Source organism: Mercenaria mercenaria, chromosome 18 (assembly GCF_021730395.1).
Source record: "Mercenaria mercenaria strain notata chromosome 18, MADL_Memer_1, whole genome shotgun sequence".
Lineage (NCBI taxonomy): Eukaryota > Metazoa > Mollusca > Bivalvia > Venerida > Veneridae > Mercenaria > Mercenaria mercenaria.
This window is the reverse complement of record NC_069378.1, coordinates 17,993,804-18,011,746: the sequence shown is the minus strand read 5'-3', so window position 1 is coordinate 18,011,746 and position 17,943 is coordinate 17,993,804. Positions and strand designations below refer to the sequence as shown.

Genomic DNA, 17,943 nt, shown 5'->3' with positions numbered 1-17,943 from the left:
GGAACTACAATCCGACGCAGCTGAACTAATATAGTTTGATGGTGTCTGGATTTCATGAGGAGGTAGGGGAAAACACTGACCAAAAAATTTGACACTAGCTAAGGACCTTGGTGTTAACATGTCCATCGACGAGATCGATAGAAGTCACCGTGTAGGGAGACCCAAAACCTACGCTCTGGCGAACACCAACGGTAAGACCTAAAGATGTCATCGTCAAATTCAGTACAGATTGAGCTACGCAAAAACTGTTCATGAAGAAATCCAAACTTAAAGCAACAGATTATTCTGGTATATTCCTTAATGCAAAAGAAGTTATATGTTCTTGCACGCTCGAAAACTAGTTAAATCAAAAAGCATTAAGTGTATGTACATCCGATGGAAGACAAAAATATGCAAACACCGGATTAAAAGCAGCTATGCCCCATATAAATTCAAACAATCATTCGGTGCACCAGTTGATACATAACTGGCATTATGATGTAACTTTGTTTAGACGCTTAGTCCGTCTGTCTGTCATTTACAACGTGATCTTACGATGTACCTGTACAATACAATAATTCCAATGTCGCATTATTATTCTATGGTGCTATATTTGAAGTATATTTGAATTTATGGTGTACCAGGTGATATATATGTAACTGACATAATGGCATAATGTAGCCTTTTGATTCTGAATGGTGCCACGACAACAAAAGTAACTCCAAAATCCTACACATTTTTACTTTCCAAGTTCTCTAAATCCTAAGTCAGTTGCTCGAGCAATGATTCACATCGTTTCACGTTAAAACAAAGTCATACAATGACACTGTACCCTACAAAAGTTCAGCTTTTCATAGACCCGTCCCTTTATTGCCGACCGACCTGGATTCATTTCAACTGTTCGCACAACCTTTTCATTCCTGCTATTGAAGTTCTCAGTTAAAAGAAGTCGTGCACCACGTATCTGGAAATATATCAACTGTCGCCGCTACAATTTCCTCTTTATCCTGCTTTACGTTAGCTGTACTGCAAAATTCGTAGAAGCGAAAGACAGTTTTGACTGGTTAGGTTGGCGATGGGATTGGGTCATTAAGAACTGAAACTTTCTCTTCTTATTTTTCTTTTTTCTCTCCCCTATTCACTCCTGAGTCATGTTTTTTGCATATTTTCATATTCTTTCTTACATTTTTTCTATTATCTGTACATACATATGTTTCTTTTGACTTCATTTTTGTTGTGCACTTGTATGTTCAGTCTGCCATAATAAGCAACTAACAATAGGAGGACACGGTAAGTTACATTGTAACTTTTTTTCCTAATCATCATTTCATTTGTAGAAATGTTGTATCATGCTATGCTTATTTGAATAAAGAAACTGTTTAGACTAATAGCTTGCCCACAGAATATCCCGTCAGAAGTCAGAAAATGGTTTTAAAGCACATATATATATATATATATATATATATATATATATATATATATATATAAAAACAGAGAGAGAGCATATCATTTTTTAGTATCTGTTGAATTTCTAATATAATGAATATATATTTATTCAACACAAATCTAACTACTAATACTACAGATTTACTAAAAAAACAGCATAAGTTTCTACCTTTAATCTTTTGCACTCTTAGATGTTCTTCTGTACTTGGTTGGAAATCCTAAATGAAAAAGGAAAACGATAATATGTACTATTAAAGGATCCTAATAATTAACAGAGGCTGCAATATCTCCATTAGCATTTTTATTTGTTTTATGTGTTTTATATGCCATGTCTTTTGTTTCCGTTTCGTGTGTTTGAGATTCACCTGGCGAATTACTTACACTGTCCCGTGACTTTGGAACATGGTGGAGGTAAGAGTGAGGTTGGGTGCGCACCATAAACCAGTATGGTTTAAGCTCCCAAGAAGTGGATTTTACCCTGACCGTGCCCCACTATGTTCCTTTATTAGGTCGTTTTGTTCTCGCGTGTTTGCTTTGTGATAGTGTGTGTTGGTAGTGTGCACATCTGCGTTCTGTGAGTTTCGTTTTGAAAAGAATGCGTTTTTCGAACGTGGCATTCCCTATTTGATATTTATCCTTGCTTTTTATTCAGGTAGATGTTCTCGTTTTTACATTTGTTTTTTTTTCCCCCAGAAATAGAACTTTTTTGAAGCATCATCGTATCAACGTAGCAAATATGGGAATAAGCTGCAAACTAACAAATTTACGCTTAAAAAGTTCTGATCATATGTTTTAAATTATTACAAAACGTATATTGTGTCCATACCTTTCCTGCAATAATCGCTGTCAGTGTGTAAAGTATCGGGTTCAGGGCCGAGTTGACTGGCAGGATAAACACAGCCGCCCATGCGTACACATCACCAGATATCGCATGACCCGAAAGCGCTATCACACCTGAAATCAATAACTATTTGTTCTAATAACTCAATAATTTTCTTTTATTCGATACTGCTAATGACGAATGATATTTAACTGAATAGAACCATTAAACACAGACCTGGTACATGTGTGAGGTCCAACAAAGGCAAAATACCGAACTTCTTACACTGTTTGGACGAATTTTAGACAGTAAGGTAAGGGTAGATTTCTCGGAAGCATAGAGCACCAAACACAGCCTCGGAGCCACGCATTTGCAAAGTAGGCCCACAACAAAAAGAAGCTGTAATGATTAACAAGTACATATAAATTTATGCCAAATATAGATAGACGGTGGAAGTGGTAAGGGGTAAAAAGGGGGTTGAGGTTGAGCGCAGACATTCATGTATCAAAGATAAACACACAACCACAACTAACATAGAAAAAAAACAAAGACAAATATCGAACAGAGAATGCCACGTACCAAAAACGCAGCCTCCCCAAAACGAAACCCACAGCACGCAGACGTGCACACCACAAACGAACACACTCGTACACAGGACAAAACAAACAAACAAAGGAACACAGTGGGGCACAAACAAGAAAGGTACAAGAACACAGTGGGGCACCACTTTAGACTCACAAGCACGCAAACGCACACCTGTAAGCAAGAAAAAAAAACAATCGTGTACCGCCTTAGGATTCCGGTAGCCAAAATAAAGGGGAGCCACGAAAATTAACTCAAGTAAAGGGGGAGGGGATACAAAAAAGAGCACAATGCAAGAGGAAAGGAGGGGGTGAAAGGGGGAGAACAAGGAAAAAAGCTTACAACAAACAAGAAAACATACACAACAGACAATACAAGACAGACAGAGAACCATTTCAAAATAGGGGCACCGCCTTGGAACGGTCAGTAACCTATATAAAGGAAACTTGGGGTTCAAACGCGTTTAGGGCATGCCAACCTCGCACTTACCCTATTTTCAACAAGTTAGAAAACACAATGTAAATAATATCCCCGCTGAGAAAGGCTGTAACATTAGAGCAAAAATACCAGATGAATTAAGTAAAACATAAAGTCAAGGTAAATCTAAGGTATAAGTACACCAAAGTACTCAACAACTTGTCTGAACTCAGAGCACCAAGAGTCTAACTTTTAAGGGCACGACTAAGAAAACTGCAAGACAAAATTGGACTCCCTCCCTAAACCAAAAGACTACTACAACTTTTATACTGAAGGCCATTCAATGCCCTTGCTGTATCTATACATGAGTTCTTACTCGTGCACTTACAATTCATTTTCGCCCTCCTTATTAACGTAGCGGTATCGCATAAAAGTAAAAACATACAACCATTCGAGTGATTGTGCCAGCAATGAACAAACTAATTACAAGACCATGGTCAGATCATAGTTAGATCTACTGTTTCTGGATTATCACAAGTGCTCAATTTATCTAACGGTGAACAAGTAGCTATATCTATCTGGTTTAATACATTCCGTACTGTTTGAGAAATTAAGAGATTATATGTTGAATGGTTCTAGTTCGTCGGTGAGCTATTGAAGTTTTGTTCGTACGTACCGCAGAGAATTGGTTCGGGTTTGAGGTAAGTACATCTCTTAGTGATGCATGTGACATTACATACATGTAGTTTTTCTATCGCTGTCTGCTTTGGTAACTTAAGTTGTCTTTACATTTTCAGAATACTGCAGGTAACATACATTATTAGCATTAAGAAGTTTTTCGAACATGTAAATAAAAACATTGCATTTGTATATAAAAGTGTTACTTCATCGTAAAACGGACCAGGTAAAATCCAACAAGAAAGGTCATTCTTACTCGTGCACTTACAATTCATTTTCGCCCTCCTTATTAACGTAGCGGTATCGCATAAAAGTAAAAACATACAACCATTCGAGTGATTGTGCCAGCAATGAACAAACTAATTACAAGACCATGGTCAGATCATAGTTAGATCTACTGTTTCTGGATTATCACAAGTGCTCAATTTATCTAACGGTGAACAAGTAGCTATATCTATCTGGTTTTAATACATTCCGTACTGTTTGAGAAATTAAGAGATTGTATGTTGAATGGTACTAGTTCATCGGTGAGCTATTGAAGTTTTGCGCGTACGTACCGCAGAGAATTGGTTCGGGTTTGAGGTAAGTACATCTCTTAGTGATGCATGTGACATTACATACATGTAGTTTTTCTATCGCTGCCTGCTTTGGTAACTTAAATTGTCTTTACATTTTCAGAATACTGCAGGTAACATACATTATTAGCATTAAGGTGTTTTTCGAAAATGTAAATAAAAACATTGCATTTGTATATAAAAGTGTTACTTCATCGTAAAACGGACCAGGTAAAATCCAACAAGAAAGGTCATTCTTAAAACTTGCAAACCCCTCAGTCGGCAACACCAGAGTACATGGAGTACGAAACGAACACATATTGTGACACCACTTTGGAACGGTCTTAACACTAATTGAGTGTTTAAACCGCTTTAACGCTGCTCATGTATCTTGTTAATAAGATATAAAAGCAAAGACAAAATTCAGGAACACTTATATTTTGGTGATAATATAAAACGAAATGCATAGAAAAAGTAAATAATATGGACAACTTGAACACAAACAGTAACGGAACATGAAGGGTGCTGCCTTGGACCGGTTAGAAGCAAAACCTCTAACCAGTCCGAATGTTTGCCGCGAAGCAGGCGTTAAAGCAGGACTATTCATATTTTGTAGTGTTTTCCTGATTTCTAACAAGCTCATACTAGAAAAATAAATCTAGGAAACGTTTTTAGATTACTAATTTGTTTCATGTATACTCTATCATAAATAAGTCAGTATTCTTGTTGTTTTAGGCAAGCGCGAACATAACGTTCTTACACACACCTCATAGCAGCGGGTTTAGTATCACACAATACACACCCATGAGCTGTAAGCCTCATAGAATACGCTTGTGAGCTGTATACCACACACCAAGAACTTTCTACTATTATGTACCCCGTGTTCAGTTATTCGGGGATTTCCAATTCGATTTGCCTTGCGATCAAATATTACATACACTTTAGTTCTTTGTCTTATCTGGGGTACCTTATCAAAACATCGAAATTAAATCGTAAAAATCTAGTTAAATTATTTGCCAGTGCCTAGAATAAGTAAATAACTGTTTACTGCATTTTAATGTGAGACACCCCATTTCACATGGAACAGCCGAGGAGGCGAGCCGCGGTTCTGAGGGGGCGAGCTACAACCATTGGGAGGTCGTGCTACAACTATTAAGAGCTCTTAGAACTAGTTCAATTATGAGGGAGCGAGCTACAACTGCTGTGATGACGAATAACAATTTTTGCGGGGGCTAGCTACAACTGTTGAGAGGGTGGATTACCACTTTTGCGGGGACGCGCTGATACTAATAAAGGGGCGAAGTATAATTTCGGTGAAGTCGCAATACCCTTTATCGGGGATGTGCCACCACTTTTGAGGGAGCGAGATAGAATTTCCGAAAGAATAGACTGCAATTCCTAAGTATTGTGTAATAAACAATGAGTAAAGTCGAACAAGAAAAGCCACACTCAAAGAAGGCTATCACACATGCTGCCATACGTCTCTCCACAACGAAATACAATAGGGGCTCTTGTAAGTGTATACGATGAGTACTGAGTGCAATCACTTAGGAATATTGACTGGATGTACAGGAAGAAAGCTCCACAGCCACAAAGTGTTGCATTATTTGTCTTATAATGAGATAAACTTATCAATGATAAAAATGTCCGTCTAACACAAATATCTTTACTTTAAATATAAATAAAAGAAAGTCCATATGTTTAAGCCTATTTATCATACTTAAGAAAACGAAACACGCACAGTAGTGAGAGTAATACGCGTACTCTGATAATGAAACAGTTTTAAAAAGGAGCGATTAAAGCGTCCACTCATTCATAACAACTCTGTTCAAATTACGTCAGATTCGCACGTCACAAGGTATCATTATAAACAAAGAAAAGGTTCTTTAAACCTAATCCCTGCGCGAAAATCGTCAAAATTTGTTACAAAAGTTTACTAACATTAAGAACGCTGCAGCGGAGTGAAGTAAGAGAAGAAAGTGCAAAATACACAGATCATGTTATCAAAGAAAATGTCGTCCGAAAACAAAATAAGCGGAACAGCGAAATGGTTAAGAAAACTTTGTCAAGAATCGTCAATACCAGTTATCATAATCTAACACATTTGTTTACAGACAGCAGTTAGAAGAGCGAAACACATCATATAGAATTACATTGTATTGGCGTTTGAATTAGAAAAATTCAGCCAGGCAGTACCCTCTGCTTTAAAGATGTATAGCACATACAAAAATATTAATAAACCATTTACAATTTTGATAGTACACGTTAATGGTGACGCCAAGTCCACCTACCCGCGAAAAATTTATGAAACTTCTAAATGTAAAGAATTTTCAGTCGTGTGGATTTTTTCATAGAGCAGGAAAATCAGCGCATGGAAAATATCGCTTCTTACAAAAAAAAACAAGTGCAAGAAATCTTCACTACATCACCACTGCCACTGCAAACTGCCGGCATGTAAAGTCTGCGGCTTCTTACAAAACTTGCACATGAAACCCGTTACTAACCAGTTACTCCCATTGGAAACTAGCATACAATCAAAACTGGAAAGCAGTGTATTAAGTATGTTTGTGCGTACCAATAAAAGCGCATGAAATCCTTTGCTACTTACGCATTAACCCAGTTGGATACCAGCGCATAAAATCAGAACTAGAAAGCAGAGTATAACATTTTTCTCTGCGTACCAAAAGATGCGCATTAAATATGTTTTCAACCTACCCATCACTCCAATTGGAAACCAGCACATGAAATCTGTCGCTACCACAAGGAGAAGATTTCTGGCAACTTTCAAATCTCTCTTTCTTGATGACTGTGCTGTCGTCGCCATTCCACTCGACTTTTGCATTTCATAGAAAATTGTCCACTGGCCAATTGCCACTAGGAGAAAGGTGATGAAGTTAAAGACTACAAAAACCAAAATAGAGTAGACCCATCCAGGCGGACGATCTCTTGTCAACGGCAAAGCAATGCATACGCCAGATCTAGAGTAAAACTTGTTTTGGAAATATCCTTCATACACCACTGGTAAAATTGCGATGAAACTTGAGATAAGCCATGCAGCTGTTACGCAGATAACTGACTTCTTTGTGGTGAAAAATTTGGTGCCGAACGGATACTTGATAACAAGTAACCTGTCTAATGTTATGAGGCACAGAAAGAATACGCTACATTCCGATGATATTGTAGACAAAACACCAGCAAGGTTACACATAAAACTTCCTCGCCATTTTTCATCTACATAAATATACCTGAAATAAGTAATAGAAAGAGCATTGAAACTCGAGGGTAAACGATTTGTACGAGGGGGCGTAGCCCCCGAGTATAAATCGTTTACCCGAGAGTTTTAATGTTCTTTCTGTTTTGTATCATAGCCATCCATATATGGTAGTTGTAGGCGTTCCACATTGCCATATACAGCAGTTCAGTGAGTACTTAAAATCCTTGCTTTACAAATGTGTAAAGCCCAGGTAAAATAAACCAATGCTAGAGCAGAAAATCAATAAAATACACTTCGCTGTCTACTGTTTCAGACACGCTGGCATACTTTCCTATCCAACAGTGCGGTAACTAGCATGCGGGTATTAAATACCTGCACACTTTTAGTTACCGCACCCTGTACTCAGTGTATACGAATTACCTGCACCAAATTTGTTAAGAAAAAACACCGAGCTATGAGTCAATACGTAATTGTTTGATACATAACATTTTAGAAAATCATTTATATTTATATACTAAATTATATTTATTGCAAGTGCAAATGATAATAATAACAATCACTATAAAACCATCGTTTTTCAATGCGCTGTTTTTACTTTCATTGTTTCTTAATAATTATAACTGATTTTAGTGCCAGTACAAAACTCCCATAAATATTAAATGTTCTTCTACATACAGGTTCGTTTCAAAATTGTACATCATGGACAATTTTTGATAGTTTTACCTTAGTCCATATGTCGGCTAAATTATGATTACTTTGGGCATGTATTATCTTCGCAATAGAAATGTTAGATTCGTAGTGGTAAAACATAAAAATATCATAGAGTATACAAAAAAATACTAGACATTTGCCAATGCTATGAAATTTTGAAACGGACTTATAGATACTATCAAATATTCTTTGGCTGTGACTCAATGCAGAGTTGGAGCACCGGTATAAATTACAGACTCGGGTATATGCCGAATTGAAGCTATTTGAACTAAAAGTGCTTTAAATATATATATTTTTTGTAACCATGGTGATACTAACCCTAATCTCTAGTCAGCATATCATACATATTATACACTAAATGCGTGCGAACATGCAATAATTTGCGCATTTTTGCCGTACGCGACATTAGATAATCACTTCCGGGCATGCGCAAAAGACCGCTCCAACTCTGCAATCGATAGAGCTACATCGATATTCTTTACTGGTATTTGTCTAAAAAAACTTCCAACATAAAACCACCGACATTCAGATGCGAGCTGGATTAAAATGTCATATTAAAAAATTCTACAGCCCAGGCGAGATTTCTAATCCACAGCGTTGTGGCGGTTTAAGGTTGGTGCCTTAAAAACGAAGTAAAATGAAAATAAACGACATTTACTGTTGATCAAATTTGCAGAAGAGAGATTTACAAAACATCCTATGACTTCCACTACTGGATGCATATACCATTAAACATGGTTAAATATCCATTTAAATAGGAAAAAACTGTTAATTAACCCCATTAATTCTTGCATCACTTTATTTAACAGGTTTCACAATATTAATGGGTTACATGTTAAAATACCATTAAAACACCCATTTTTTGACCATGAACCATGCCGTTAAAAATTTGGTTTGGTAGCTAAAAAAGTTAATGGCTTTGAAAATAATGAAATTCTGTATAATTTTGATTTAACAGGATAATTCATGGCCCTTAACGTTATTGCCCATTTAATGTTATTGTTCTGTACGATTTCATTTAAGTGTAAAATTAATGGCCCTTAACAGCAATGTGATGCCCATTAAATCCTACATTCTGTAAAATGTGATTCGTAAATTTTCAGAAGCACAAATATATATATATATACATTTTTGTTTTGGCTAGCACTCGTCCCATTGAATGCTTATAATTCCAGTCCCATATTGTTTCTAAAAACGACTTTAATCACAATAAATACATACTAAGCACACATCGTCTATAATATATCATGATGTTATATTTAGTTGCATTAAAGTTGTTTCCCCTTGATGCAGTTACGCCAGTTTTTTCAAATGTTTGCCAAATTGTGTTCCTACAAAAAATCAGATTTATTTCAATGAAAGTCGGATGGAAACATATTTATTTATTTGATAAAAACAATCTACATTATTTTGGTAAGGGTAAATACGTATTGATGCATGCCACTATAATCAGCATTTGTATAAGGAAGTGAGTGAGGTAAGGAATTTACATTATGAAATGTGTTCAGACCAGTTTAGATTTTCAAATTTTCCAATCCTTGAGTAAAAACTAAGAACAGTACACGTGATTGTGAAGATTTACAGTCTGATTTGAATTCATTTGGGGCATGGGCAGATCAATGGCTTCTTCATTTCAATGAATCTAAGAGTGTGGTACGCTTGATTGGGGGAGCTACTTGTGACGCAAACCCTCAAACATTTGCTCTTAGCTGTTTAAGTGCATACACCTGAGCACAAAGTACTGAAGGAGAGCTAAATTGTGATCGCCCATTGTGCGCTGCGTTGTCATCAACAGTTGCTTTTTTTTAATACACCTGACGCCTAATGTCTGAACCAATAAAAGCTTGGTCAGAATATTTGTCAATATAAAAATGTTGAATAGTTAACACTACCCACATGGTCACTTGATCTATTAAATCGGTACCTGTAAACCCTTCTCAGTACAACACAATACAATACAAGATCCATTTACTTTCTCATTTCATAAGAACATATAACAGAATGAGGATACAATATGACAAATGTTTGTACGAGGCTGTTACATGTGTTTACATTACAAAATAATCAGAGAAAAAAGAAGAATCAATTATCCTTCTAGCATTTTACGAAACAGTATATATGTATAGATACTATTACATGTGTAGCAATACGTAGTTTAAATCAATACGGCAAATATCAATATGAAGTTGATTATCTTGAGATGTCTAATTCTGATGGCAAATTTTCATGGGCCTTAATTTGATATACCATTAAACTATTACGAACTCATTAAAATTGAATCTGACATATTTAATTAGACCATTAATCAGTTTTAATAATTAAAGGCCATTAACAGAGTATTAAAAAAGTTAATGACCCATTAGTATTTACTAATTAATGTTGAATTAAGGGGTACTGTTTTAATGGGACATTAATTTCATGCCAATTAAAAATTTTCATGGAGTTTTAAGGAGCCAATAAACTTAATTAATGGTTTGTTTTAGCAGCTTTTCATGCCAATCAAAGTCATTTCAACAAGGTATCTTTTACCAGGGTTTTAATATACTTATTGCATGGCTTTTTTAATGTATGGCATTAAAACTATGGTCATGAGAATCCGATTAAATAGTAAGAATTAATGGGTGAATTTTAATGGTGACCTGTTAAAACCCTGTTAAAAACCTTTGAAAAAAAGTAAGCCAATATCATGACCCTTTCAATAGGATGTGCATCCAGTAGTGTTCCTTTTCAATGCTGATGAAATATGTTTTAAGAGCAAATATGTATTTTAGTCGTTTAAACTAACGATCCGATGACATGGCCATAGAGTGTAAAATGTAAATGTTTCCTGTCGTTCTAGTAGTCAAAAGCCACATTTATATTTCAGTCAATACAAGGAGACTGTAACTATCTATGTTTTTGGCATCCATAACTGTCAGTCATATAAATGCTAGCGTAAACTAGACAACGGCAGATATAACAGTATCTGTTATAATTTTAAATACCTTTTCCTGAAAACTGCATCGGCGACCGCAATCATTACCAGATATACTCCCATAAGTAAATCAGCTGCAGCCAAATTCGTTACAAATATACCATAACTGAGCTTTAGTCTTTTTCTGTCTACTTTCAGTCTGTAGATTAAAGAAAGGCCATTTCCAAGCAGCGCCATTAAGCCAATTAACCACAATAGAAACTGTAGTACAGAATGTCGCATGAGGTCTTCGCAGGAAGAAAATTCATCTTGTGTCGGGACACAGTTATGTTCAGCAACATAGTTTGGTCGAATGCAGCAGAACTTGAAAGACGGTGTTATTAGTATTTGAAGATCTGTTACTCCGGTAAAAGTGTCTTTGTTAAATGATTTTATATTATTTCGTTCAAAGTTTATTTTGTTAACAGATAAATTACTAAAAGAAAATGGTTCCATTTGTTCTATTCTATTGTTAGACAGATCGATACTTTTCAACTTTAAACCAGCAAATGTTTTCGCTGAGACTTTGGTGAGACGCATATTTGCCAGATTTAAATCACGAATAAGAAATAGATTGTGAAAGGCATAAGGATCTATTCCTGACAAGTAAATATTACTGTGAATATGCAATGTTTTAAGTTGTGTCAAGCTACTGAAAACGCGTTCTGGTAGTACTGTAATTAGGTTGTAACTTATATCCAGCAACTGAAGATTCCTTAACCTGTGAAAAGCATGACGAGATAAGTTTTTTATATCACACCCAGACAAATTTAAAATTGACAATAGAATTAGGTCTAACACGGGTTGTTGTAAAACACTGTGCAGCTTTTTATTCAAACTTAGATCCAATTCCCTGGTAGCTTTTGGAAAGTCATCAATATATGACAACTTTAAGTCTCTTGCTTTGCAATGCACAGCCAACCCACTGCAAACGCATTTATTAGGGCATTCAAAACCGCATAATAATTCGTCATCACCATGCACGCAGTGTCGGTATCCGTCACAAACATGAACCATTGGTAAACATGTTTTACTTGATGCGCATTTATACTGATCTTGGCAGTGTACCACGGAGTGCACTAAAAGTAAACGACATAATTACATTTATGTGAAATATATGTATCTTTATAAAACATGTAAATTGTTTCTTTTAACATCTTTCACGTCATTGACCAAAATTGTTCCTTTAATAAATGATAAAGACACATCATTACAGCAATCAGTCTGTTTTATTTCGCGTTGTGCTTTTTAACATTCTAAAAAAACTAAGTGTTACTGACTTCAAACTTGTTGTCTTCAGTAATATTGCCAATCAGAAAATTCGTTTAGTGGAGATCAAATCTCATCTAACAACGACTCCATTAGTGTTGCAGTCAGGATCAATCGTTGAAAATGTTTCGACTGTTTCAAATTGGTAATAGGTCTAGTAATTGATAGCTAAAATAATCATCACTGTATCCATACTACAGTAAAATAACAAGTCTACATACCTTTACATAGAGAACTGAAAAATTCTGCTCCGATGGCATTTAGTGTTTTCCATCTTCTAACACGTACGGGAATTACTCTGGGAACAACGTTATCATAATCTGTATTAGAGCTTTGTGTTACACGATATAGCTTATATTCTCCGGTAAGGTAATGTAGATTTGTAAACATATCATCAGCGACTTCTTTCGAGGTTTGACTGTTTTGAATGTAGATAATTCCTTTTGTTCCATTCTTTGTGAATTTCACGGACTTGAGAAAATCCTTAGACATCACCTTGTAACTACATTCTGGTAACCTTGTTGTATAACCTCTTTGATCAACCTGTCTGTCTGTAACTATTACCTGTGTACCATCTATATCGAATGATTTCAATGGTTTTGATGCTTCAAAACTTAGTATACGGACTATATTAGTCGGTGTATAAAACTGTCTTGAAAACGAACGAATCAATAACTCCTCTATCGTTCTTTTTTCATAAAGAATAAGTATCTCACTCTGTGACGACTCACAACCTAACAAAAAAGGATCTAGATGTTAAGAAACCAAAACCACTTGCATGAGGTAATTCATAGTTTAATCTAAAATCCCTATACAATAACTGTGCACGACTGTTGCGACTAGATCTAGGCAAGTAAAAGTCGTGTTAATTAAGTTTGAAGAAATAGGTACAAATGAGAAGTAGCAGCGAAAGACAGCTTTTAAAGTATAGATATAGATTTTCAAATACGTGGAGACCAATCTGACTAAAGTACATATCCTATTACGCTACGCATAGGATCTGAGAACGACCTATTCATTGCCTCGTTCTGACGACCCTTTCGCTAGCCAATCAGAGCCTAACTTACAACATCCTGCAAATCTACCTGTAGCCTTGACTTTTGATATTTACAATTTTTATGTCATATTGTATCAGATAGCCGGTTAGCTCAGTCGGTAAGCCACTTGCTTTGTAAGCGAGGGGTCCCGGGTTCGAGCCCTGGAATGACTGCACATTTTTCTTACTCTTTGACATTCGAACAAGTCGTCTGATTGGATAAAATAAAAATAGCAATACTGGAAATCCAAAATATACAGAAGACGAATGTGAATGGGTCGTTCTCAGATCTTCGTTTAGAAGATCAAGTACTTTAGTCAGATTGCGTGGAGACAAAACTTATTACATAAAGGATAACAATAACAAGGCGTCCATAAAACTGTATGTCGAGGATGAAAACTGCAATAATTTAAAAACAAATTCGGTATTTCAAGGATGAAAACTACAAGAATATAAAAGCAACTTCTGTATTTCAAGGACGAAAACTACAATGTTTTATAAGCACAATCTGTATTTCAAGAATGAAAATTACAAGAATTTAAAAGCAAAAGTTTTATTTCAAGGAAGAAAAAAAAAGAATTTAAAAGCAAATTCGGTATATTTAGGATAAAAACTGCGATGTTTTATAAGCAAATTCTGCATTTCAATGATGAAAACTACAAGAATTTAAAAGCAAATTCGGTATTTCAAGGATAAAAACTACAAGGTTTTATAAGCAAAATCTGAATTTCATGGATAAAAACTACAAGAATTTAATAGCAATTTCCGTATTTCAAGGATAACAGGAGTGCCAGCATGTCACAATATACGCCCGTCACAGCAAATTGGCAAATAGCACCTGTATTTGTAAATGGAATCTTAATTGTGTGGCTGTTTAGTAATTATTGTAATTCTTTTGTTTTCTTAGTCCACAAAAAAACTCCTTACCAGGTAGAGATACCTTAAAATACACCTAAAATTTGAAAGTAACATCTATGTTGTACCACTAAAAAGTGGTCTTGGTTTTTTCCTACGGTCAATTATAAAAAAATTACAATATGGGTTATTTATAGTAACAACTAAAGGAAGTTAATCTTCCATAAAAAATTTGTAAGTCCGCGCAAAAATCCTTACCCGGTAGAGATAGGTTAAGATACACCTCAACATTGGATGTAATATGCATGTTGTACTACAGAAAAGTGGTCTCGATTTTTCCCTACGACTAGTAATGAAAAAGTTATATTATAAGCTATTTATAGTAACAACAAAAGGAAGTAATTCTAAAGAAGGGACCAGCGCATGACACTCCGTCTCATGATGGTGTACAATTGTGCCAAGTTACATCAAAATCCCTCCTTGCATGAAGAAGATATGCTCCGGACAAAGTTTTCATTCTTGTATCCTTTGACCTCCAAGTGTGACCTTGACCCTAGATCTACGGACCTGGTTCTTGCGCATGACACTCCGTCTCATGATGGTTAACAAATGCCAAGTTTCATCAAAATCCCTCCATGCATGAAGAAGAAATGTTCCGGACAAAGATTTCATTCTTGTATCCTTTGACCTCCAAGTGTGACCTTGACCTTAGACCTACGGACCTGGTTCTTGCACAGGACACTCCGTCTCATGATAGTGAACAATTATACCAAGTTACTTCAAATTCCCTACATGCATGAAGAAGATATGCTCCGGACAAAGTCATTCTTGAATTTGACATTTGGCTTGTAAGTGTGACCTTGACCTTAGACCTAGGGACCTGGTTCCTGCGCATGACACTCCGTCTCATGATTGTGAACAGTTGTGCCAAGTTACTTCAAAATCCCCCCATGCATGAAGAAGATATGCTCCGGACAATGTCTGGACACCGACCACCCATCCGCCCATCAGGGGCGTTCCCATAATACGTCCCGTTTTTCAAACGGGCGTATAAAAACTAATAGAATTTAAAAGCAAATTCGGTATACCTAGGAATAAAACTACAAGGATTTATAAGCAAAATCTGTATTTCAAGGATGAGAACTACAACAATTTCAAAGCAATTTCTGTATTTCAAGAATGAAACCTATATAGATTTAAATGTTAATGCGGTATTTCGAGGTCAAAAACTACAAGGTTTTAAAAGCAAAATCTGTATTTCAATGATGAAAACTTCAAATTAAAATCTGATTTAATAGGAGTAGTTTCAAAGCCTATACTTTCATAATAGTAACTATCTAAATACACGTAGTTGAAACAGAAATGATCACAGATATATAAAAACTGTGGTATCTTAGTACCGGACACCACTCTCCATTTTTACTTTACCTGATCTGAATATAATTTCTAGTTTTTCATTAAAATTTGATAGATACTGTTTTTTCTCAATGATTTCAACAAAGAGATAAGTTTTAAAACTTACAAAGCTTCTGAATTCATTCATTTTCAATCTGTATGAAAAGGGAGGTAATCTTATTTTTTTCAACTTGTATCTGTGATGAATTTCAGCTAAATGTACGATTTTTAAAGCATATTCTTAACAAATATAATATAATACGTCTGCCTGTTATGAAATTTCATTGGCAAAGTATTTTTACCAAATTTATACTTCGAATGGTAAAAGAGCCATACTTTTGTCAGGCAACTTAGATAGGAAAATAAATAAAAATAAAAAATACCCCCGGTAAAATTCTATCATGCATTAAGCGCTAAAAGAACACAAAAGTGTAAATGATCATATATTAAGATTTAAAAGCTATGCTGGAGTCCGGGGCAAAATGTTTGCCAATAATAGAATTTCTTCAAACTTTGGATATAGAAGGACAATCATCTGAGAAACTAAATATGCAATAAAATCATAGGTCACCGGTATTGAAAAAGAGTTATCTGCCCTTTTCTCCAACATTGCCTTGTTCAAGGGCAGATAACTCTTTTTCAATACCGGTGACCTATGATTTTTATTGCATATTTTTGTTTCTTAGACGATTGTTGATACTTCAATATTCAAAGTTTGAAGAAATTCTATTATTGGGAAAAAATTCACCCATCTCATATACAGACAATTCTAGCAAACGCGTTTAAAGCAATTCCGTATTTGAGGTTGGTGGCTTTTAAAACGAAGTAAATTGAAAGTAAGCGACATTTACCGATTAAACATCTTTAGCTGAATTTTCCTTGCGAAAGGAGTCTATGCTACAGATACCAAAATTGTGATAAATACTTTTATCTAATCAAAATTCATTCTGACCCATATAAGAAAGTTACCGCAGTTTTCTTCATCCTGTCCTCTTTCACAGTTTATATCACCATCACATACAAACCGCACCGGTAAACAGAAACTACCTGGGCATTTTACAGTGTCATTTGGACAGCTAAAGTTTTCTGAAATATACAACGTTGTAAAACCTGATTTTGAAAATGTTTATAGTCATCGTGTACTTAATAAAAACATGTACGGAGGAGTGCTTTAAGCAATTTTTGTAATGTATATCTTTGTGCATGTTTGATACTGCATTTATCTGCTTACTCACAATGTTTTGTATACTAACTTTGTATTAGGGGCATGGGACCACTGCGACCTTAGAATATCTTAAGACTAATAGAGTGTGCATCATCGACAGATAGAAATATTTCGTAATACCAACAATCTACCTGCCCATTACATGTTCAACCGTACTGTCCCTTTTAATTGGATACCTAAAATATTCCTGAAAGCCATTTTTAAAAGAAATAACAGTTAACAATTGCTGAAAAGTACATTTAACTTAGTTGTGTGAGTTTTCAGCACTGGGACATAACTGCAAATGCATCAAAACGAAGACATGTAACACACCTTTGAAAATGGTGAGGATTCAACGGAACTGTCAGAAACTGTGACCCCTTTATACAGTTCCATTCCGGAATTCAATGTATATTTCAGTAAACTAACAATCGTTGTGTAGGGGACTATTAATGTTACATATGCTGTTAAATTTTCATGTAAAGCAACTCTTTCTGTCTTTGGTTTGGCGATCATTTTCTTTAAAATATCTTAAAATATGGGGCTAACCGTTAATTTGGAAAGACATTTGTGTTACGATACTTACAAATACTGTATATGTGCTTCCCTATAAATCCAAAAAGCAAGTCTATAATTATTTTAGGATGAGTAGTACAATAGATATTCCAATAGACCAGCAGGAGGTAAAATACGTTATATTATTTATGACCAATCTAGTTTTTAACTGACTTTGAATGTCATTAGCAAAGTATATAATAATATCTCCTTAGTGCAATGATGATTTTCGTCCAACGAATAATAATATCATTGGTAACAAGTGAATGAAGTAT

The 17,943-nt window shown here is 35.3% G+C and overlaps 1 protein-coding gene across 1 annotated transcript in view; it reads right to left on the bottom strand.

Annotated features, from left to right (window-relative positions):
• Nucleotides 1–530: 530 nt before the first annotated feature.
• LOC123537998 (uncharacterized) overlaps nucleotides 531–17,943 on the bottom strand; it is a 162,150-nt gene continuing 144,737 nt past the window's right edge. Inside the window, exons 29-35 of the mRNA XM_053529685.1 lie at nucleotides 16,879–16,995; nucleotides 12,845–13,357; nucleotides 11,386–12,433; nucleotides 7,192–7,721; nucleotides 2,252–2,379; nucleotides 1,595–1,643; nucleotides 531–541 (exon numbers count right to left, since the gene is read on the bottom strand). Coding sequence (XP_053385660.1) covers nucleotides 531–541; nucleotides 1,595–1,643; nucleotides 2,252–2,379; nucleotides 7,192–7,721; nucleotides 11,386–12,433; nucleotides 12,845–13,357; nucleotides 16,879–16,995 — 2,396 coding nt within the window. The remainder of the gene's footprint in view (nucleotides 542–1,594; nucleotides 1,644–2,251; nucleotides 2,380–7,191; nucleotides 7,722–11,385; nucleotides 12,434–12,844; nucleotides 13,358–16,878; nucleotides 16,996–17,943) is intronic.